Raw genomic sequence first — 25616 nt, 5'->3', positions numbered from 1 at the left:
AGGACATTGCATTCCCTGCCATAGATTATATCATTGGCATCCCAGAGCTTGATGGAGTAGCAACAGTATCTAAGAGGGGCAGAGCTTTTGCCAAAGGTCATTTCTTGATTTTCCTAATAAATCACAAACCTATGTCCTAAATTCAGATCATTTTAAATGACATCCATGCCAACAGTCAGCATCTACATTTATTCCAACAATAAAATTACAACTCATAGTCACTGTACGCGCTGTCTTTGTTTATTAGAAGTACTTATACAATATTTTTTAGTGACTATAATATTCTCTTTAGTGTTTTTAAAGGCAGATGGGGAAACCACCAACATTCACTTTCATATCTTGAGGTACATTTAGGGATCAAAACAATAAATCCATTTTTAAAATAACATCACGGTTCCTTTTAGTATAGCAGTTCAGTTCCATTTTTATCTTGCAATGAGAGAACATAATTACTCCCTTCCAAAATTGGATAATTGTATACATCATGTAGAGGAACATTAGACACAATCAACATATTTGTGCTTCTTTTTTTTTGTAACGTTAAATAGCAGTTTTGACAAAAAATTCTTCACAACACACTCACCTGTCATAGTTTTGAATACCGACATGCTCACAACAATTCAGAACCATTTGTGTGTGTTTGTGTGTGTGTGTGTGCGTCAGAACAAACGTACAACATACACAACATCACGCCCTTTAATTTCAAACAGTATGTGCCGATAATGTGATTTTTCTCATATAGTTTACATCAGACTCAAAGGCATGAGAGAACCAGAAGTGCAGTCCCATTTACACACGGACAAAACTTAGTTCATATACAGAATTGACAAACACATTTTCATTCCTGTCAATTAACTTAGTAAAAGAATATTGTGAGGTCAGGTCCCAAAAGAATTCCATAGTGGCTTCTAGTGGCAAATTGCTGATTTTTTTTTTCTCAGCAGAAAGCATGACCTTAGCATAAATGACACCACTTGTGATTTAATGTCAAATAATTCTGAACTCATTATGATTAAACTGGAAAAACTGTACATTATTTGTACCGCTGTCACCAATGCATAAATTGGGGTAAGTCTTGTAAAATAGATTTAAAAGTTGTGCTTTCCATTTGGACTCAAAATGGTTTATGGCTTCAAAACCCCCTGGGAGGTATTTACCATCAGAGTGATTGATTACTCATAAAAAGCCTCAGGCAGATCTATACAAAAATATGGATGGCGAAATAATTTAAATTCTTTATTCCAGGACATATTATCCATATAAGTTAATTACTTTCATAGAGAAATATGCAACACTCAATGGAGGTGTTAATTTTACGTTATATTACAATTACATCATTTATGCCTACTGACTGATTCAACCTTTGGATTTGTACCCCTTTAAAATATTTGGTTCTTTAATAGGGAAAATGGCACTATTTAATATTGCACTTAGTGATAATCATTGGGTTTAATTTCAATTGAAAGTTTGGTGCATTATGATTATTTAATTTCAATTGCCGTTTTCATTCTTATCTCTCACATATAATATTTGAAGTTGACACTATTATTTAGCATTTATATACATATGATGAAGTAAAACTGTTCAAATATCTGTTGCTAACAGCAGTTGCCCGATAGTAAAATTGGATTCTGTTATCGCCACCACAAGTAGTCATATCTAGTGTTTTAAAATGTACCCAACAATGGTTCATATCTTTCAATTAAAAATGTAAAGAAATAAGTAGTATCGCTTCTTCGATTTGATGGTCAAAATCCATAGAGATTTTGCCTCCTTGAAATAAGAGCAGTCTTTGTTTAGTATGTTATTTAATGTCAAAATTACCTGTATTTGCCGGGGTTATATTTATTTTTCTTAGTTACTAAGAATATGAACATAGTAACTCCATTTTCCTTCTTTTATTTGGAACTCATGGTGTGGAAATGTCAAATTGGGATTCTTCTTTCAGCCCCTAAACCTAATTAAATAGTACTAAAGTGCCTGGACTCAATAAGATGATTAGAAAGTTCCAAATGCTGCACATTGTGATTTGTTGTTTACTCAAACACCGTATGGTCTCTAAGCCTTGTCATTGGAAGCCATTCGTCATAGATTGGGCAGTTTTCCCTGGAGCCGCAAATGGCCTTTCTTTAACCTCCATCAGCACAAAACCTAATTTCTGTAAAATTACTTTTTGTCTGAGCTCCCTTCTTTAAAACACGACTTTATATGATTCAAAATGTACTGAAAATAATGAATGAGCATAGCATAGAAAAGTCATGAAGTCTGTCTGTCTACATGTGTTGTTCCACTGTTTTGTTCAGAGGTATGATAAGATATTTAAACTGTTTTTATCACTTTGAAAGCCTCTAGATAGAAAAATACATATATATGAGCAGGTTCAATTGCCATAGCATGCCATTTTTATGTTCTTTTTTATAATAAAATACACAGCCTGGTACTTCAGAGCATAGCTAGTAAACTTAGTAAACTTTGCAGTTTGCAAGTTTTGATTGTAAATGTCAACTATTCATAAACATGTTTGCATTAAGCTTTGAAAAGTTAATTTTAAACTACTCTTTGCTTTTAAGGATGAAAGTGCATTTCAAGGCATCATTAAAGAAATTTGTGCAGTGCAATATTTAGATTTCCACTTTTGCAAATAAATCATTATGATCTTTATATGAGATAAACTTAACAATTTTGTTTTCACCACCATGCTCTAATGGATATTTTTATTTCGATTTTCAATTTTAGCTTGAGTGCTTAACCCGTACTAAGGCAGCAGCAAGGAATAAAAGAGAGGAATGTAATTTGGGCTACTTAAGGTGAAAATACTTGTTTTGTAAATGCTGTTTCTGTCAAGCTTGCTTCATTCCTAACAGTAAACAAGAAGCAAATGTCCATGCTGTTACCAGAGGAATTTGTCAATAACAATTGATCAGCTTGTCAACAGTTGTGAAAAAGTCCAAATAAGAATGCTGTATGTTCTTATATGACTATACCTGCATATGTTTTGATGACTCTATGAATATTCATTGTTTTTTAGAGCCATTTCTCCATTTTTTTAGATAAAGAAGTGCTATCACAAGGAATGTTTGTATGGGTAGTTGGTATTGTGCTCCATCAGGACTTTTATTGCGCTTGTGTATTTCTCTATGATTTGACCATCAAAACCTTCACTTTATTGCCCATCTCGGAAATTGCTCCGCAGGAGTCAAAGCAATTCATGCAGCTGCAATTCACTCAGGGGCTGTGCGCTTTGCAATACAACTGATATTAGAAATGAAAATTAATTTGAGCCATAGATGAAAACCTAGCATTTCCCGCCTTTGAAGTGTGCAAAATAAATAGAGAAAAAGTTGCAAAAACACTAGTGAGAGAATTTAACAACTGAAAGCTGTACTAAGTAGCACTTTGGGGTCTACTTAAGTTTAAATGCACACATCTTAGAGAATAGGTTTTATGATGGGTCTAACGATGCCAAAAAAATATGGGCATGCACATTTGACAACATATTCACTGTTTTTATTTGTTTATTTAAATCCTGCCAGTGTTTTTCATGTAATTCACTTAATAATTACTGCAATGTTTAGATTATATAGATCAGCCAGCTATAACCTAAAGTGCTTACAAATATGTATTGTGTGGGAACAGAACTCCAATGGAAACGAGTAGCCCCTTACTAATATTTTTGAATTATTTGAACAGTTTTCTTTTCAGTTTAATGTTAGGTCAATGGCGGCTATCGACAGCATTGGAATTCCCATTCGATTGAATTGGGAGATTGGTTGATTGCAGTTACTTTTGATGATGCACCTTTTCAGAAAATGATGTTTGTGTTTGCCTTCACAAGCTTCTTTTTTCTGCAATAACATTTTTATTGGTTTCAGGGAAAAAAATGCCTTTTGTGAAATGATGAGTTTGCGTTTCCCCCATTTCACCATTACGAATCCTTCTCCCGGTTCATTTGTCTTCTGGCTCGCTTTGGGTCCGGCTCTTAAAATATTCAGAGCTGTGAAACATTGCGAGAGATAACAGCACATACTTGGAGTGGGCGGGGAACTAAACACACACACACACACTACATACGTTAAGTCAATACAGAACAGTCTGGTTTTGTATGCTTCTTTTGAGCTTAGATGTCGCTGTTCAACCAACGGCCATAATGGTGAATGCGTGCGTTGAATTATCTTTGTCGCAAAAGTCTCTCTGGAAAAAAAAAAAACGTGTAAACAGATCCTAAACCTCGGCAGTCCGTTCATCACGTGCTCAAAGGCGATATTTTCTTAACAAGTCTGCCTGCCACATGTACTTGCGCTCTGGAAACCTTTCAGGAATCTTGATTTTGCGAAAGTCCTGAATGCATCTATCCAGTTCTTCCTCCACCGTCAGCTTCTCTTTGGGTGCCCGCTTCTTGCAGGTGTTGGAGTCGCGGGAACCGGAAGTCAGCGTACGCAGCAGGTCGCTTTTCCGCCGTTGTTCCGACTGCTGGAGCCTGGCAACTGGGCCCTTTTTTAAAGGCCTGTCCAAAGTTTGGACGTTAGCATGTGGGTGCGGCTGGCGGCTGACCGGTCCGCAGACCACCGTACCCTGCGGAGAACCGGCCTCGGATTGGCTCTCCGAGCTGGAGGTGGAGAGGTCGTTGAAGGAAGTTCCGCTCTCACCCTCTCCGTCGCCTTTGTGGTTCTTGCAGCAGCAGTCGCAGGGAGGTGATGACCAGCGTGAGGTGCCGCCTGCAAAAACAGAGGAAAAACAAATGAGACGTTAGAAATTTGTAAGAAAAGTCTTTGCATTTCGCTCACTTGGGAGCACTGTCCTCTGGGACTTATAATATGTGTTTCTTTAAGATAACTATTGGCGACATATTATTAAGGATACACTGTTATATGTGAAAATGGAAAGCAGACTGCAGCAGAAGGCCAAAAGAGGAGAGAATCCATGGATGGTCTAAAACAAAGTAATCCAAGATTGAAGACAACTGGCTTTCTTCCAGTTTAATCATTGAGGGAAGCTGGCTGACTAGCATGTATTGTTGAGAAAATTACAATCGTGTATTCGTCAATGGAAATGAACGACAAACGCACAATGGAAAGGGAGGAAATTCATTGGCAGACACCAGAGGTTTTTAGTGCTTTATGGAGGCAACAATTTTAACCCTGCAGTTTCTCCTATAATTTATCTCAACCAAACCAAACCAATTCATAGTAAATCAAAATGATTTAAACTCAAACCAACTACACAACTTAAAATATAATTTATTATCCATTTGTATTGTAATATATTATAGAGTGAATGAATTAAAACTTTTGTCTTGGGTAGTATTCCAATCTTCATAATACTTGCGAAGCAGCTTGGTCAAATTATTGTTGCATTGGTTTTGTAAACTTATTTTCCTATGGCAATATTATTATATAACACACACACACATAAAATGTTTTTCATGTATATTCATTAGCTTAGATTCTCTATGTATTTGTCACAATTATATTGGAAGAAAGAGAATTATTAATGAATGAACCACTAAGGGCTACATTCTCCCATGTGCTGATGTCAAAAAAGGTGCATAACGATGCCCATATTTGGCTGACTTGTTTCTTCTGCGTGGGATTAAAGCACTTTCTGGTAATATACAAAATACTTTTTTAAAAGTTGCATCTTTTACTTTTAAAATATTCAGTTGCAAACTAATGTAATCCTGCAATTCATGTGATACGTTTCAGAAAACCAAAAAAAGGAGAAACAAGTATGTGATACATGATCAAGATTTGGTTGAGAGTAAAACAGCCATTTATTTCTTATACCTGATACTGCGTAATTAAAAAAAAAAGTATCTGTTGTTGCTGAACTACTTTTTAGTCAGATGGCTGATCAAAAGCCAACAGCCCCCCCTCTTCACATTTAAATCGAAGCTTTTCATGTGTCCATTCAGCTCAAATGGCGCCGTTGGCAGTATTTTTTTTTCATACTGACAAGTATTCACTTCTGTCAATGAGGCTATGAATAAACTCGCTTTAAAATATGTTACATACTCACAGCCTCTAACACCCTATTTCTAGATCCAAAGACATAATTCATATAGCTTAGACAATACAAAGATATGAGCAGATGGAGAAAATTCTTGATCTAGATGGTAATACTAATGCCACTGGTTGTAGTTTTTAGCACCCTTTGTACCTCAAATGTAACGTGTTCCATCCAGAATTAATGTATGCTTCCCCCATATCTACATACAGTGTGTAAAATTAATGTAATGATTAAACTCTTTAAAGAGTGCCAATAGTTTGGAGAAGGCCCTTTTTGTGCTCCGGTTTGACTCTGCCTTGATTTGCAAGGTCACAATTTTCACATAAAACTGTACAAAGACTTTTCACACTAATTCCTTACTTTCCATGTAAATTAAAGAACTCCAATCATTGTAAGATCAAATACGATTTAATTTTGCTTTAATTACTACTGCCTCTTACAAACATCAATTCATAGGTAAACAGTGGTTTCATCGTACATACTATTACAAAGTATCATTCGTTTGTTGAAGCTAACATGAGTTCATTATGCCATCGTTGGGTGAAAAAGAGGCCCCGCGCTTCTGCACTGCAGCCTAGTAATTGGTATTTTGAAAAATGGCCTCGGACTCCAGTGAATTGCGGGAACTGCCAGAAGCCAATTTGCTTGTCTGGCCTAAATTAATAGGATGGGATATGCCAACTCTGGCTAACAAACTTGACGAACAATGTTCTGATTAAGCCTCAGCGTCACATAATTACACTCACCTCTCTTTAACTTTTTACACTCAGTGCTATGCTCTCGGAAAAGATAAAAAAAAGACATATGGCTCATGGGGATGTGCTCATTTTACATGTCGGATTTCCCATCAAAGTTTTAATGGAGGCCTGACAAATTGACTGGAAATAAATTCAATTCAAGACATTTGCAGGGGCATTAAATACAATGAGTGCTAAGTTAGATATATTAAATAAAAATGGAGTACGTTTGCTTCATTGGTGTAATAAGCCGGTGGAAAAGGATGCGTCGTCAGTACCAGGCATTGGTTCATCATTCATACCACGTCATTTTAGCGGTAAAAACAATTTATACTGCTAATTGGAGTGAATGGTGTTTGCTTTCTCACTTCTGTTTGCTCTGTACATTCATAATGCCTGTATAATTAAAGTGCAAATTACATTAGAGTGTTTGCTTTAAATTATCGATTTTTTTTTTAATCACGCCCACAAGTTACATTCATCAATCATTAAAATACTTTTATTACATTAAAAAGTTCTACTTCCATCCATGCATTCTCAATGCTTTGGTTTTGTTTAGCCCGCAAGGAAAAGAAATGATACTTTAGACCTGGAATGCGGATTATCTCAATTAAAAGACATGAAATGATGTGTGTCAGTCCACTTTGACAAGAATGAATGGCAAGGTTTAAGGCTTTTTTTGTCATTAGAAGTAGCATACTGTTGGTTATGTGTGTACATCAGCTGAATCATGATTATGTATTTCTCTCCGTGTGGGCCCAGTCGACGTCTAATGACTGTCAAATGTTATCAGGCGCAAAATGCCAATGCTTCCTGACAGCTGCCCTGATGTATTGATCTCAGCAGTAAAATCCGCCATGTGCACTTCATCTTGTCCACAACTGCCACAATAAAATGCAATCTGTGCATCATCATTTTTTTATGAGAAGAATTAATCATCTATTGAAGTTTTACTCAAACAATTCAAGAGATTGTAAATGGTTTCGCATAGGCGGAAGGGAAACTAAAATATTGCCTTTCTTAGTCCAAATGAGTCAATTAATTAGATGAAATTAAAGCTGTTACGGTAGGTCGTTGATGTTTTTCCTGAATTTTACTGTTAATATGCCAAATATACTGTTTGATTATGCAAAACAGCTCTTTTTTTGAAGCAGCTTTGGTTCATCTCATATCGTTGGTAATGGAAGCCAATGAGTGTAAATGTATTTATTTACGAGCATCATGCAAATATACTGTCACACGTGTTTCATTCCATATTTCTTCTTTAAGGCTAATATTGATTGCTTCGGTGCATCAGTGGGAGCATATGGACGATTGGCTTCTTGATTGATTTCTGTCATGCAGCCTCGCTCTGTTCACGGGAGATAAATGACGCCGCAACAGCAAAAGCAAATAAATCCTCAGCACATCTATAACCTCTGCTTGAGAATCCATCTCATCATTCTTGTCGTCACTCTTCGCATGTCTTCCCGGAGCGTTTGTCAGGCTTGATTAGCGTTGTGTTTCGGATCGAGTTCCAGCTCCCTTTTGGGGTCTTGTTAGCCTCATTACTAGGGCTGTAGACACAAAAGTCAGGCAGAGCAAAGTTGTTGTCTGGGCTTTTCGCTATGCTGGTCTTGAATCCCTGAGATTCAGTTGTTGGTCCCTGAGCTGTATTTCATTTGAGGGCGTGTATCATTGAGCAGACTTTCAAAATGTTAGCAATTCAAACTTATTCCATCTCTGTTGCACTAGTATATATACTTTCAATGAATCATGTTGCAGTATTTGTTTAATAGTCGAGGATATAATGCTTGCATTAGTATACTTTTGCATTATCATTGGATGTATTTGTTTGCCAATATAGTGAATGTACTAAGTACTGTATGCATCATTACGCTCTTCTGTTAACTTGCATTTTAGAGTGCCATAACATGGCAACCAATTCAGGGAGTCCGACACAGTAGACTGGGATAGGCTCCAGCACCCCCACAACACTCGTGAGGATAGTTCGTCTGGAAAATGAATGAATTATTGAACTTGTGATTCATTGTTTTTTATGCAACTGAATCCAAATGGCACCAGCTGCCAATAACATAAATGTTCTGTAGCATTAAATGTGTGGCTCTGTCCTTGGTCCTGAATATGTATCAGATACCTGTGTTTTGTTTGCACCATCCCAAAATAAAACTCCTTTCAGGCATCGCCACATTCCCCAGCTTAGATGGCGGTAGTTAAATCAGGGGCTGTAAGGTACAAACTTAAATCCTCAATAAATAAAAAATTTAAGCCACAAGCTGTCCGCATAAACCTTATCGTCAATACCACATAAGCCCGGGATCATTCACGCTATGTCAACTGTGTGTCGCAATATGATGAGAGGACATTTTTTTAAAGGAGAGCTAGCAAAAAGGTGGAAATGGTTTTTGGGTGGGATGTCCACTTTTAGTATTCCTTGTGTAAACAGCAGATTATGCATTGATTATTCTTAAGAATATACAGACCCTGATCTATTTTATTTTATCTATGATGAAGCAGCCAGAAGACAAAGACAATCCTTCTTGTTGCTTGGAGGTGAAAGAGAACATCACAGGTTAAATGCATCAGCAGAGTGCTAATGTATTTATCCTTACAAGGGCACAGGCCACTTGTTTAAGGAGGGGTTAACAAAATGAAAATGAAAGTTGACAATGACTTAGCCTGTTGGTCAAGGGTAACAAAATACAGGGCGTCGCCTTTGTCTTGTCTCCAAACTGTTGATGGACAGATATCGATTTTTGCACTCTGGAAATGAGGTCTGGACAAAGATGTCTGCTGTCCAATAAAAAATTCCCGGACTTGACCGCCATGATTGATGGTTTGGAGATATCGTCGCGAGGGTGGCGTAATTGATATTAAGAATGGGGCATTTATCCACCCCTTCTAGTTCCCCTTCCTCTAGCGACCATATAATTACGTGCTCGGGAGACGGCGTGAAATGATGTGTTTAACAGTTGAGAGGCTAAAAGCTGCCACGTTTGATGTGTTGTGCCAGAACTTAATGAGTCTTTGCACTCCTATGTTACCTCCACTAAGGAGGGTTCCAGGGGTGTGCTTAATCTACTTTGTTTTAGTCAATGGGTTTTAATTTTTAGTAGGAAATTACATTAACATCATTAGCGAGAAAAAAATCACGTACCAAACTAGACATTAACTAGCGATTTAGACTTTTTATCTATAATTTTCATGCACTATGTATGAGCTTCATTGTTTTTGTTTGTTTTTTATTCCCCCAAGAATTGGATAAAATGAAAAGATTATTTTCAGTTTTGGAGGTTCCACTGTAGTGGAATTTCCATGTAGTGTTTGGGTACAAATGTTAAAGAAAACAATTCAACTGCGAATATTTCACTTTAAAATTTACTCTCCACTTTTACCGAGACCAAATTTGCAGCAGTCACCTTCCCTTTTTCTCCTATTCCCTCCCCTCAGTCCATTTGAATGACTTCTTTATTCCTTCTGTGCTTGAGTTTGCTCTGTGTGCCTGAATTTTGTTTGAAGCAGCAGGGAGCTAACCATTGTCTGCATGCTTATATGGGATGATTCTGCTTTGGCTTATCCTCTGCGACTCTGGAACACGCTAAATGTGAAACGACTGCTCTTCCCCTTTCATGTTTGTACAAACCATAAGAAAACAGGAATACTGATGGGGGAGGTTAAACTCCAGTGTTTTTTTTTATTGACAATGGGAAATAAATGTAAAACAGCGGTAGTTTGTATTAAAGAATCTCTTAAGCATGCCAAAGTTGTGAATATTTGAGATGAATAGAAATATACAACAATCCCATGAATTTCTTGCGCCCGTCTACATATCTACTGTAGGAGGAAATGTTTGCAACTCTTCTTCTATGTCTGCAGATTGTGATGCAGGCAATTAAAGACTTTTCACATTTAATGACTCTGATTGTTCATCCAGTCTCTGTCAGTTAGAAATCTAATTCATCATTTGACTAAGACAGCTCATTTGTTTCCCATTCTATTTGATGTTCAATCTGTTATCTGTTAAACTACAGCGGTATCTTATTTTATTGGATGTCACTGATGGAGATGCACGTCAATTAATTTGATGAAATGATCCTTCACAGTCCTCCCAGTTCAAATGCATTACACCTCCATCTTTATCAATGGCAGGCAATGAGTTAGTAGTGTAGCAAATCATTGGATGCACCACTGTGATTCATTTTTCATGATGGGTTTACGTGTTCTACTGTATTGTAAGGAGACACCTAAAATCTGTTCTTGATTGTAAAAAAAGTCAGCGTAAATGTAGTAAAATGTCATACCGTAGCTCTGCTGACTCAGCCACAACTGCGCTTAATAGACAATGTCCTGGCAGAGATAACGATATTAAAAAAAGTTGCTCTAATCAACAAGCTGATTCACCCCCACCTGATGTCCGAGCTGATTCTTCTGCAGTCACCGACCAGCACAACGTCAGCTTACTGCACGGTTGTCACTGATGACTTATCTGCGGTGAGCGCAAACAAACACGGAGTAATGGGCAAACAACCACACAGCCATTATCACTCCCCTGCAGAGTGCCCGCCAACCGCTATCTGGGTTCTTTCTCTTACACTCATCCGCTTGGCGCGCACAAAACCGACGCCACATTGTAATTAAGCTTTATGGAAAGTGAAGGTGTCCCGATCACTGCTGTGACCGCGATGGTATTTTGACAATAGGATGCTTTCAGCAAGTCAACTTTCATTTCCAAATAATCAGCATTCTGTCATTTTGGCCAGCTTTGCATCCTTATCACCACCAGACTGATTCTCTGATACTCGCTTTTCTTTCTATTCTTAATCGATTCTCATCCATTCTTAGGGACATGTGTTTGTTACCAAATCATGCCATTTAGCAAAATGGATTGTGCTACTAGGCCTAGGAATGTCGCCATTATTTGTGCATATGAAGAAATACCAAAGGTATTTATAGCTGTTTTTATGCTTCACTTACATATCGTTTAAAAATATGTCATTTTTCTTTTAATTGTGTTTTATATTCTGTTGTTGCGAAACTTTGTAATTTCAGTGCAACTGCGCATGCCATTCTTTTGCATTAGTAAGTCAATTCATCAAGTCTTGATAGCTGCGTGAGAATCCCCGAAGAGCTTGACAACTTAAAATACCTTGTTCGGCTCATTAAGACACCCATCCTGTGCCACTTAATGTACTTTAAATGAGACTTGACGCGGCATGCGTGTCAATTATTCCATGACAAAGCTAATTGTGATGTTGAAGATGTAATAAAGTGGTCACTTACTGATGAATGCTATTTGTTATTTTAAAATCTGGTTATAGCTACTTTAGATACATCTCGGATAGCATGAGATTTTAATTTATTGTAAATGACATTGTCAGCAACATCTTTGAGTCTTATTTTGCATTTGTGTGTGTATATATACAATGTTATGCATCATGTTGGCAGATACATTGCAGTTCTAGCTTCATGGATGTTACAATTCAGGGTTATGCTGCTGATTTCCCCAGTGGTATGTACCTGATGCATGGTATCTTGGTCCCAGAAAGTGGATGCAGCTCTACCAAGATGACAAATGCCATGTCTAATCTCCCTCAACTCTATCAGACGCTCTTTGAAAACAAACATGAGCAGGGGTGGGCAGGCAGAATGGGCCATGGGTGGGCTGATGAACTGATTTCATGACAAGCGGAGGCATCAGAAGATCTTGAAAGGTATCCGATCAACGCTGCCTTATCTTGCCGTTACATTTGCTCGTGCCCTGACGTGTTCTCCTCTTTATCACTAAGTCAATCATTCTGTATTTTTACTCAATAACTGAGATATGAGGTCGAGGTCCTGAAAAGATGATGCCACTAACATATTTCACCGGGTTACTGTCATTCCCAAATTGTGAAAAAGCAGTTTTTATGCAATTACATTGCTTCTTTGAACTAATTTTAATGGTAAACATGTTAAAATGATGGCTTGATTGCAAGGAATATATGACAAAGCATGACAACTCCGATGGGAGCTCAAGTCAGCAAACATTGTCAGAGAATCCATGAAGATGGCAGGGAGAGCGAACATGCGGTAGTTCAAAGGTGGTGCAGCCTTGGAGGCAACAGCTTTTCTTGCTAGAGAAGTAGAAGATGTGGATTAGCTCTGGGCGGCGTCCCGTGGGCCTCATTAGGGACTTTGCATGATGGGATGGATAAAGGAAATGGGCCACAGCTACAATTGCTCAGTGCATATGTTCTACTTTGCGCCTGTATCCATACATGCTGTGAAAGTGCCTGAGAACATGTTTTAGCACCAATAGAGTTGTGATGTGTGACAGCGGGCATCAAGCAAACAGATAAAGTGAGTAGAGCAGAACATCCACTTACGAAAAGTCTTAAAAGTGGAAAGAAATCACATGAGATTCTTAAAAAGAGCAACTTTCACGGTAATTCCGTTCAGATCATTGAAAACAACCGATTTGAGATCAAATGTCTTAAATTACGAGCAAAGTAAAGCATGAAATGATGAAATGTGTTCCTCCAGAAAACACTGGATTGTAGTTGGGATTGAAATGTTGGCAGAAAAACAAATCTAGCGCCAATAGGCAAAGAGTTTGATGCAAAATATTATGACTAATGAGCTGACACAAAGAGAAACATTGAAATAAATTCAATCAACTGGAAAAAATATCTGTCTTTGTGACTTTTCCAGCATCAGTTTTAGACTTTGTGTCATCAAGTTTTCAGTTCGTGCAGCTCCCGGGGAAAAATAAACTCTTGTTGGTAGATACGTGCTGATTTTATGTCTCCATAAATCATCATTTCCCTCTCTCTTTGCAGCATACTTTCAGAAGCCCATATAGCTCAAGCACACCACCCAGTCTTTATGTGATGTATGCTTATTTGATTACAGGCCACCTCTCACGCATCCATATTTTTTTACCATGCAAGAGCAGCCACTTATGAATGATGCGGCCAGACAACTAAATGTTGCAATTTTCCTATATTGCGTGGGTGCCTTAACACAAAGTAATATAAATGCATAAAGATACTGAGAAAAGAAGGTAGATTGTAACCATTGAGCCATGTGTGCTATCGAGAGTTGTTTTGACTCTGACAAATCATGTTAGGGACAAGAAGTAGCCTAGAATTTTCAATATCAAATCAGGACCAAGGGCTAAAAAGGCAACAAATGGAAATGCATTCATACATATTGTTGGACATTCCCTGAAATGTCCCACAATCATCCGTGAAAGCAACACAGAATGATAAGAGGGTTAGTAGAATACACCTGGCAGCTGTAAAATGGAGAATATTGACATGCAAATCCATTTTTAATGCAATTTCCCTCCCAAAAAAAAAATGATTACATAGACAGCAGCAACCTTACGCTGACCCTTACCGAAAGATTCCATTCCTAAGCCTCTCTACTTATTTCCTTGCCATTATTTTTCACAGAATGTCACCGAAACAGGCAACAGAAGCCAGTTATAAATTTAGGGACCCATACATGGCTATTGTCACTGAGGTCAATTACCATTTTCAAAAATGTCCTAGCCATTTTAATGAAGCCCTATTCGTTCACTTTCCAATCGTGTATGAGAAGAAAACAAGGTGATTGTTTGTGGTGGTCTTTGCATGAACGCCTGAAGGATTTCACATGCCAGATGCCAGCTCCCCATGGGACACACGACTGAGAAATTTCCCCCAGTCCTTCCTCGCCTTTTTTTTCCTATTCTTTTCCCCCCTAATTATTAACCATATGTTGTTTTTCATGCTGGAGTCCCAATGTTTCGGGTCCTTCTAGGCCTTAATCCCAAACACAATTCGGCCTCATGCTCAACTCATGCAGCTGTCTGAGTGAGATAGACCTGGTTGCTAATCTTCTATTTGCTAGGTAGTGTATATGCCATTGGCTGGAATCAATAATAAACACAATGACAAAGCACCCGACCCACAGCTTGTGTCTCTGCCACGCCATCCTTCTGTTTTAAATCCACCGTATCCAAGGTAACTCTCATCATGTTGCACTGTGGCGTTGAAATAATTTGCCTTGAGTTATTCCCAATTGCTCTGCTACACAGAGGGGGAGCTATGTCAAATGTTTCTCCTACTTAGCGGAAATCCATGAAAACTAGTTTCTCCAATCAATGACACGTTTTGCACATATAGAATAGCAAAGTGGCGATGAGTGAGATTTGTGAAGCCAAGCATATTTTGCCAGGTGCGCCCCACTGCTTTTTGAATAGAATGGTCTAGGTTTGTGAAAAATAAAGTAGCCCCCTTTGGCAACCTCTGGGAAATTTGAATGACACAAAAGCAGAAAATGACTAAGCACACCGTGGAGAATTATTACGTGGGGTTTGAAAATCCTATTCTATCTCCACAGTAAGTGGTCTAGGCAGATTATGCTCCCGAAGCCGAGTTGCAAAAATGGTAACAGTCGGTGATTGGAGCTCGGGCGAGAACTTTATAAAGCATTCTTTCATTCCAGCAAATAGCTGCAAATAATAAAATAGGATGATGAATTCCCCCTTGCGAGTCGTCACGATGAACGCAAATATAGAGGGAATGGAAAAGGCAACATTTGAAAACAGTTATACATTAAAATCCTGTTTTCAGTTCCATTTCATGTTGGATGTGCACAAGAAAAGCTAAAAGTGTCATATAAACGCTAACAAATATGAAGTATGCACTCCAGTCCAATTCAACTTATTCTTAACTCATTGCTCGCCCTTGACGAAGATAGGCATTCAATTCAGTTTGCTTTGGAAGGCTGGCAAATATGATCACTCAATGCCAACCTTTACAACTGAAATGTATTCGACATCTATTACTCAAAGGCAGTGACAAAAGTTAAAAGATAAAAAAATGCAAAATATAAATACAAAGAATAGAGTAGAAGGATAAGAAGAGTCTGCATATCAGTATCATAGCGTAGCTTCCTTTTTTTTAACTTAGCAATATAAGGAGCCACTCAAGCATGTGTGCAGGGAGCTTTTATAAAATATAAAGGTGATGTAAACAGGTGAGAAATGGCATACTCGTACAGGCAAGATTTTCAGGTCATACAGGCTGATGGATAAAATGGCCTGCAGAGGACGTGAGTCCTATGACATTGATGGAGGCTGTGATATTGCCTCACTCATTTTTCCTCCCACTCACTCACTCTTACACACGCACACTCTCACGCACACACATGCATCTCTCACTCCCTCTGACTCATTGGTTTTTATCTCTGTCTGGTTTGTCTTACATTCATATTCCCCTTTTACTCATCTGTGGTTTCACTCTTTCCCAACTTCTGCACTACCGTATGATTTAGATTTTTTGTCTTTCTCCCGCCTACGCCGCTGATGCTGCACTTTGTCCATCCTTGTTTACTCGCAATGAGCAGATCCAAGCACACTCACTACCCTCTGCTCATCCGAAAGATGAACAGATATTTGATACATTTTAAATAAACCTGATTCGCAGAAGTGCATTATTAATACAGCTTTGCCCAAATGATAACTGTAATATGGAGTACAGCTATTGACTATCAATGGTTTGATCCATTTAAACTGGACGAACAGGGAATTAAATATAAAGTTTCAGTGCCATGACAGGGATGGACGTCCAAGCGATTTAACCTAGGAGAGACTGGCAGGCTGGCTAATAATGGGTTTGTGATCAGTGGCTGATTTTCCACTGTTCTACTGCTGTTTAATAGCCTAAAAGTACCCTGCTTGAAATTACCTGACGAGGGCTTCCAAATAAAAACGTGTCAGCCCTGCATGAAAGCCTCAAAGATAATTAAGTTATTATAGTAATTTGCCGAATAGGGCCATATTAAAACAACAGCTGAAAGGGCTCATTCAACAATACGTGCACTTTTTTGTAGTTGGCATTTTTACACAGTTCTGATGAAAATCCGGTCCTTTACTTCCTAGTAGAAGCAAATCTCAACCATCTACTGAGCAAACCAGTTTCTCCTGCCAACCCCTTACCCATGGATAGACTTATATGTGTTAGTATCTCAGACAATGTACTATATCGAATTATTTAACTGATAGATTCCAATGTATTAAATATATTATTTTCTGGACTAAAACAGTCTAGATGTATATGGTAGATTAAAAAAGGACTGATGGTTCAAAAATATTCTTACACGCTAATCCGGTTGTCTGCCTTCACTTTTCTACCTAATTTACTAATCCAGGTTTTCCCCCTGAAACCACAACTCACTTGGCAGACAGGAATGTCCAAATCTATAATTCATAAGTGTCATGAATAATAAATGAAAACTCTCAATTCTCTTCTCACGTAACCAAAACGAGTATTGAAAAATATTAGGAAAACAGCTCCATACTGTTAAAAATAAAAAAAATACACACTTATTCACTCGCCACGGATTGCAATTGCACCTTCCATTTGGAGCTTTTGTACATTCTTGTGGCTCATTTGTATTGTCCATTCCTTATCAACGCCGCCGAGCAGCCCAGCATGACCTATAGTTGAATGGAGTTGTGTCACCACAATGAAGCACGGCCTGCTCTCTGACTTTCTGTGGCCTGACCTCCAGCTCTGTGACAAGCCATTATCCTGTCACTGGTCTCTTTCCCGTCGTCTCTCTAGCTCCCTTCATGAATTGTTTTCTTGGTAGAAAAGATAAGAGGCAATGATTATATTGGTGCACTGTTTAATTTCAGCACCAGTGATGGAGTGAGTGTGTGTATAATGTAGGTGTGTCCGTTTGCAGCTCATTCATCACTGAACAATTACCACAAGCCTCTAACTCATTCTCCATTCTACTCTGCACTTAGATGAAGAACTCGGGAGGGAGGAGAATCCTGTTCTGCTGAGGATAGATTTAGGTTGATGGCATCATGCTCCAGTCCATCCATTAGAATGCAGCAGAATGTGCAGTATAGTATAAAGTATAGTATATAGTATAAAGCAAAATATATTCGCCTAAGCAATGAGCTAAAAAGTGACCTCAAAAAAGTTCAGTATGATAACATCTTATGGTAAGTGCATCTGAAAAGTGTGCTTTGTAATAACCCCTGTCCCATCAAAATATTAAATTTAAAAAAGTGCTAACCTTGACACAATTACGATCCCGCTCTCTATGGCCTGGTTCAGCTTCCAACCATTATGTCAACACTAAATGGCGCAGTTAAACATCCCTTTAATGACCCTTAAGTTTCCAAATGGCAACTTCATATTTTTTTGCATTCTCATTATAAACGCCTTAAATGCAGCTCAACAAATGCCACCTTACCTTTGAACCTGCTAAATGCACATTCTCCTTTGCATAGACAGTTTTCAAGAACTCTTGTAACCTAAATAATTGATGGTTAAACCGCTGAGGCTTTCAATTGCAGCAATTTGTTATACTATATTAATATGAATAATATATGTGAGATTGTGACTATATGCACTTACTCGCCATACTTTAGATGTCTGTGCACCGAGTAGGGACCAAAAGTGGAATATTGAAATGATGTGCTGACTTTGTTTTGGAAAAAGTGAACTACCAACCTTCACCCTTTCCACCTTTCAGCCGTCATCTCCTATATTATTTCCAATTACGCCTATAAGGTGATGCATCAGCCGCTTCTCCACACAAAACTTTATAAATCACACGAAACTGCTTTGCTCATGTTAGTCGCCGAAAGAGTGTGAATAATTTACGCTTGTGGTCCCTTAGGAACCTAATGATTAATGGCTATTTTTTTTACCAAGTGTAGAAGAAAGTTAAAAACACCATAGAGAAAAGTATTGTTAACAAGATTGCCAAATTTGAATAAATTAAAATCACCAGGCAATGAAATATAGGTCTTATATCCTTATCATCTGATCCCTTATTTTTAAACATGTTCCATGTATTTTGGAAAAAAACATGAAAGAGACTAAATGATGTAGGCTGAAACATGAAAGTTTTATGGTCCACTCAACAATGGGATGAAAGCAGTACAGGCGGTTATAGAGTGCACATGTAATATTAAAAAAAATAGCAAGAAATGAGATCTGCAGACATGTGGAACAGTGCAAAAATATTGCATTTTTAAAAGGTCATTTTCTCCAAAGAGCAGGAAATGGATTAATAAACATAGGCAGAGAACGATCAGGTTTCAGTACCATTGTCAGATAGTTTCAAGTCCATTGTCAGATATAATGAGCTCAAATATCTAATTCTTAAGCCTGAAGATTTGAGAATAGGGAAAATTAGGAAGTGGAAAGAATTGAACTATAAACTTTGCAGATCTCAGTCAAATTTGTGGTGAATTTTTATATCATTTTGTAACTGCTAAAAGAAAATGTGTTGCCTAATGAAGTATAATCCCTTGAAACCTCTTCACAAGGCAAAACTTCTCCAAAACTTGACATCTAGGATGCTTATGCCGATAAAGAAAACTTCCAAATTAGCATAGCAAAGATGTCAATCAATAAACCCTGTGACGGTGCAGCTCCATTGGAGTGTTGTCACGCTCACTGTGATTTCTTTTCTAAGCACGGTGACTGCAGCGTCTCCGTGACAACAGATTGCCTGTGGGAAGAGCAGTGGTTTTGGGCTTGGCTTGTCACCTGTCTGCAAGCACACCAACATGCAAGTGGAAAAATATATGGATGAAGGTTTGGGAAGAGAAACACCAAGGAACATTTCTGGATGTGAAGAAAGCATGACCATATACACAGGTAACTACAGAAATGATTATATGAGTCCGCTATGCCATTCTACTTGACTTAAACACTGCCAGACTTCACAAAGCTCCTAAAATAGCATTGCTCTTAAATTATGCATCACGGATGAAAATAAATGGCAAGTCAATTCAGAATAAAAATGTGACACGCATGAATTTCTCTAACACAAAAATATTCCATCTTAAATTTATAATACAATGTTTAAATGGTAAATGATGTGTAGTACCACAGTTTACAATGTGGGGTTAATTTACTAAGGCCAATAACAAAAAACTAAAAACTCTATGTAGGTATATCATAGATATATTGACTACAGTTAAATAATTACAGTCGATCATGTTTAATTCACCTTTATTTAAGAGTAGGATGATGATGACGACAGATGATAAAAATACTATGTAATTAGTTTGAAGTTTCCTCACATCAGTCTTCCTGTCCTTGCTGTTGCGACCTTGTGTAGGGGAGATGCTGATATTAATACATGTCACTGAGACTAGTGAACTGGCATCTGTGCAATATAAGAACAAAAACGAGAGCAAAGATGCTTAGAAGGATGATATTACGAAGAACAAAAATGTCACGTGGCTCAGCGTGGAGGGAAGGATTGACCTTGGATGACAGTTTGTTCGCTTATCTTTCTTTTCTCCTCCTGGTCATCAGTATTCACGTCAGCTGAAAACAAAAACCCTTGATGACTGCGTGTATGTGTGTGTCTTGACTAAAATACAATCAGTGTCGTTAGCCTTGCCAGGGTCCTTTTGTCATTTCTGTGTAGTCCAATGCACACAATCTAAGAAGGTGATCAGAATGAGTGTAAATCTCAAGATTCGAACTGTTAGAATCTCTAATGTATGTATGTGTATGATTTGATTTGTGAGATGAAATAGCAGGGGTTAAATATGAACATTTTTAGGCTATATATATATATATATATATATATATATATATATATATATATATATATATATATATATATATATATATATATATATATATATATATATATATATATATATATATATATATATATATATATATATATATATATATATATATATATATATATATATATATATATATATATATATATATATATATATATATATATATATATATATATATATGTGTGTGTTTGTAAAGCATAATGTGAGAACATTTGACAAATTAATGGCTGAAAATCACTAAAAATAGCTAACTGTTGAGAAGCAGTTTGAAATGTTTAACCTTACTTTTACCTTGACAGAATGTTATCCATAGACAAACCCAATTACTGACAGATCAACATTAACACTAGCCTTCATGGCTAAAGCCTTTTTTTTCTGAATACAGAGTTTGAATCAATTGCGTATGAAGACATGGAATACGTAATTTCTTCACTAGTCATTGATTCATGTCAAACACTTGGTTTGGGTTTCGTTATTTGTGTCAGTCAACGTGATAGATTTCTTGGTGGATGCCAATCGACTTGCTTCATAGGACTGAATAAACCTTCCAGTGTTATCATATCTCCCCTGAGTCATTTTCTCTTGCGCTCTGCTTGCCCCACAAACCTGGCCTGAATTCTCCGATCTCAGATCCAGCACACCTGCATTTCAACAGCTGGCTCCACCTTAGGGGGTGGGTTGTATGTGTGCATGTGTGTGTATGGTCTTCCAAGAGCTGCTCCTCTTCAAACAGTACACCACCCTACCTCCCTATATTCCTATTTGATGATGGTCCAATAACTACACAAGAAATGTTATTTTAAGAGTCACCCCTTGTTTACCACACTCCCCATTAGCGATAAACTTACCCTTAAATTCATTCAAGCAGATGACAACACAAAGTCTGATATATCCGTGTTCATGTAGTTGGAATTATACTCCCATGTAAATGGCTAGCCTAGGAAATAAATAGGGAACTTGACTGAATAAAGGAAAAAATACTGATAAAACTGATAATTCCATTTTAAAGGGCTACTTTATGATTTGCGTGACTGTACAGCAATTTGTGTTACAAGTTGTGGTGGATGATATAGTCAGAAAACCCTTTCAATGCATCAATGATATTTGAATCAATTACAAAAGCTTTATTTAAAATGTTGAAACTAAATATTTTTGAATGTAATGCAGGATCAGAAAAAAACATGTACTGTAATAGGAATGACACACATGAACTAGTCTCTGTTTTAATTGGGAACTCAAGTAAACAAACACTTATTTATTTTGAACATGCGCAACAGTTTTTACTATTATTGGTCATCCAGCTTAATGCTGAAACGTGAACTAGAACGACCTCAAGACAGAACCATTAAAAAAAGCCATTTGTGAAAGGTTATCTGTCCAGAAAAGACTTTCTGCTAAAAGGAGGGTGATAAGATACCAATTTCTATTTGAGAATGAGGCAAATAGTTCTATTGGGGCTCAAACAGCGTAAACACTCAATCAATTCCACTCACTTTTTTTGTGTGAGGTGCTGAGACGAAACTGTAATGGCATCCACCGTACCTACTGTCAAATGGTTATTCCCATCTTATGCAGGGAAACATGCAGATCAAAAATTAATGACGAACCTACTTATCAATGGCATGAAAGAAACATGGAGCACATCAGAAAATATGACAATAAATGTCCAGAATGGAGTTTTATAAAGGAAAAAGCTAATTTATGACTATAAAGATATCTGCACAAACGCTAGAATGTATCTGACATTTCTGGAGTTGGATGAGAAAAAGGACTAGGACAAAGACGCATATCATTTTGAAACATTTGTCTTGGATCTACGCATGGCCTCTAACTTATTTTATAATATGATGAAAGACAGTGTAGACTTAAGTATACGCGGACACCTGACATTTAGAGGAACCTGACATCATATTTCTCTCTTGAGCCTCTTCACATTCATAGTTTTCTGCTACGATATCAGGAAACTTAACCATTATGCATTCAGAAACTTTAGATATGGAAATTCAAGACTTTAAGATTTTAGTATATATATCTATTGGGTCATCTTTGTCCTTTTATCAAGAAGTGAATTTTGGAGGTTGCAGATGTTATATAGAATCTACTGGATCTTATCTCTCTCCCATTTTCATTCTAAATTAATGTCTCTCATCAGACATCCAGACCATTTGAAAAGATTGTTTGTCAATGATGGTCACACAGACCAGTTTTCCCTTGCTCCAAAGTCCAGTGGCTGGCAAATTTCCACAACCTACATGCAAATAAACTCCTTTAATTCATCCTCCATTTAAAGCTATCATTACCTGAGGGCATATATGATGCATCGTGCTTGCTGCCCTTGTACTTAATGCCATTGTACTTAATGCCATTGTCTTTATCATCATTATTTAAACAAAGTGCTAAGAGTGATGAATAGTCCCAGTGTGAAATTACTCCTGCCATTAAAGTTGATCTCATATTTTTCATTTCACCCTAGGAACTCCCCCCGCCCGCCTCTCCTCGCTTCTTGTGATTTGTCTCAGAGGGGGTAAATAAGATGCAAGAGACAGAGAGTTGAAAGGTCATATACGGACTGATGACAGGAGGGAAGTGGTTTGGGAACTAGTTGTTAAATGCCATGTGCTGACTGGACGGCGTCCTATTGCATAGCCAGAGGCGAGGTCGCGAGGTGTGATGAAAGTAAATCCATCACTTCACCAACCTGGTAAAAGGCCGGAGCATAGTAATCGGGCTGCAGGCGAGACCGGGATAGTGTCAACCAGTGAGAAGGATGCACGGGAATAAAAGGAAATAGGGGGATATGATTGTGTTTTTATGCTGGGGGAGTGATGGTGAAACATGTTGGAAGAGCCACCACGATATGGAATTGGGAATGAGAATGCTTTTCTGGAAAGTTGACTAAGGAAATTCCCACAAATACGCTTTTTTTTTGGAGAGAGCTGCTGATTGGTTGTCAATCACTACACCTAAATAGGCCAGTGGAAAAAACTCATTTACTGTAAGCCAATATGAGATGAGCTGATTCCCTACAGATCCCCCCTAAGGGGAAATTCAGGTGTTGCAGAAATCAGCATGCAGTCAGAAGTATAATACATATTTTTTAAGAAGAATTTTAACAAATAGCAAAGTACAAGGTATATTAAACTAGTAGTACAAGTGGACTCTAAAGTGGCTAAGTGAAGATAAGGGACGACGTCAATTATAGCAGCAAATACAAGTGGTGCAATATGAGAGGTAAATAACGCAGCGTTGTTATGGCAGTGAAGCAGAAAATGTATTGCAAAATGAAGGATATGATAGATCGGAAATTCTTATAAGAGGTAAGTACAAATCAATGGGAATAGTGTTAGAACAAAATAACATTACAGCTCCAGCAGCAAGTATTTCAGAATGAATCAATAGTGCATTATAATTAGAGAGATCCAAATATTATTAATTGAGAGCCCCAAGTGCAATAGTCAATGATAAACATCCAATCCATTTGAACTGGATGTCAAAGGCGACTACAGATTTAAGTTTATGCCTCAAGAGATCATAATTTAAAATGTGTAGTTTTTTTTCTGGTTATCTGTCAAAACACTTCTGGACCCCTGATCTATGATGTCCATGTAATCCAAGTTACACTGCATTGCATCATGTGAGGACAGAATAAGTTAGGAAAAAACTAGAGATTGAACTCACCCTGATGGAATGAAATGAAGGCAAATGTAGAAACTCTCAAAAATCAGATCTTAAAAGTGTAAAACAGAGTGAAATGTCATCTTATATTTTGTTATTGGAGAAAGAGGAATGAGAATGAAAAGTCGGAGTGACTGAGAGTCGTCGCATAATAATAAAGCTCAGTGAATGGAGCAAAGATATGGTGAAGAAGAAAAAGTGCAATTTAGAGCCCAGATCAGATTGGTACTGAATGTGTACAAATTAAACATCAGCCCTGAAGTCACCAAGTCTAAGTACTCAGAAATGACAACGGGTTGCCGATCTGTAGACCCATCCAAAAGCGAAGACTTGTCAAATTTTTAATTTAAAGAAATGAAAAACACTTCAATCATGCGAATGGCAATTTTGATGCTTAAATACATTGAACTATTGCCATTTATACTAGGTGCTGTCTGTCCATTTGTGACTATGTACATTTCAGTATTCTTGTTTGGTTGGGTCCTTTGTCCACTATAGAACAATGAGCATTCAGTTTCACACATTCACAGGAAACAGAAGTCGGGGTAAAAAAAAATATATATAAGAACATTTGGGTCATTTGTCAGAATTCTGTGCAATTACTTTTCTGGATACGGTCAGAAATTAACATGCTTGTGGGAGCTCTCCAGACGAGAATGCTGCTGGGTGCGATTATTGGGGATTATATTAATCATGTTCGCATATAAGAGCAGATAAAATGCTTGTTATGGAGTATGATGTTCATTGTTATCAACATTAGAAAGGGAGCAAAGTACAATGTACTTATAAAAAGCCAATGAATGTAAATCATTGTGGTTACTTATCACAAAGGGCATTGTGTATAAGACACTGATCTAAAGCGAGCTTCATGGGATGGCGAAAGAGAGACCCAGTGGGGATAAACAAAACAATACGAGACACAAAAGAAAAACCTCACACCCCCACACCCGTCGGGATCGCAGGAACAATTGGAGCTGTGCCGGATTGAGGATGTCATGCCAGCGGTGTATACGTCATTTGAAGGAAAACAGCTGCATCTTGCCGCCAGAAATATAGAGGTGCACTCTCCGTGAATCTCCCACGGATGGGACCTTAAAGAGATGCTAAAGATTTGGGTTCCCACTATGTGGACATGAGTTATCATAATTAGCTGATTTATGGAAGTTCGGGAGACTTCACTGCCTTGCTTTGCCTACACAATGACATTGATTGTAGTCAAGAATAGGTTTTCTAACTATATTTATAGAAAATTCGTTTTTGAGACTTTTTTGTGGGTCTCCGTGTTGGCCAAATTTGATGTTCTTATGGTAGAGAAGTTTCCCTTTTATTTTAAAGAGCAAATTGACATATTGTGACTTGTTTTGTAGTTGTATTCCCTTTTTAGATATTCACAAAATATATCAATTCTAGAAATGTCTTTGTGTTTCTGAAAAACTCAAATGACCTGACAGGTAAAATATGCATGATGCAATCTTTACAAGATATTTGACAGTTTGCAAATGAGTTTTCTTATGGATAAGTGAAGTGCACATAATTTGAATGGACGTGTGTAAAAAAAAATATTCAAAAGAAAAAAAACAGAGGAGTAA

At 37.5% G+C, this 25616-nt stretch overlaps 1 protein-coding gene across 2 annotated transcripts in view; it reads right to left on the bottom strand.

Moving 5' to 3' along the window:
• Positions 1 to 217: 217 nt before the first annotated feature.
• Positions 218 to 25616, bottom strand: part of kctd16b (potassium channel tetramerization domain containing 16b) — a 40285-nt gene continuing 14886 nt past the window's right edge. Inside the window, exons 2-3 of one of the 2 annotated variants that reach the window (XM_077741143.1) lie at positions 4572 to 4715; positions 4375 to 4504 (exon numbers count right to left, since the gene is read on the bottom strand). In XM_077741143.1, coding sequence (XP_077597269.1) covers positions 4497 to 4504; positions 4572 to 4715 — 152 coding nt within the window. In that variant the 3' untranslated portion in view covers positions 4375 to 4496. Of the gene's footprint in view, positions 4716 to 25616 lie in introns of both variants that reach the window. The other variant, XM_077741142.1, reaches the window with a different exon arrangement.

Source organism: Stigmatopora nigra, chromosome 19, assembly GCF_051989575.1.
Source record: "Stigmatopora nigra isolate UIUO_SnigA chromosome 19, RoL_Snig_1.1, whole genome shotgun sequence".
NCBI classification, from domain to species: domain Eukaryota; kingdom Metazoa; phylum Chordata; class Actinopteri; order Syngnathiformes; family Syngnathidae; genus Stigmatopora; species Stigmatopora nigra.
Note: the sequence above shows the minus strand (reverse complement) of the source record. Positions and strands in the feature narration are given on the sequence as shown.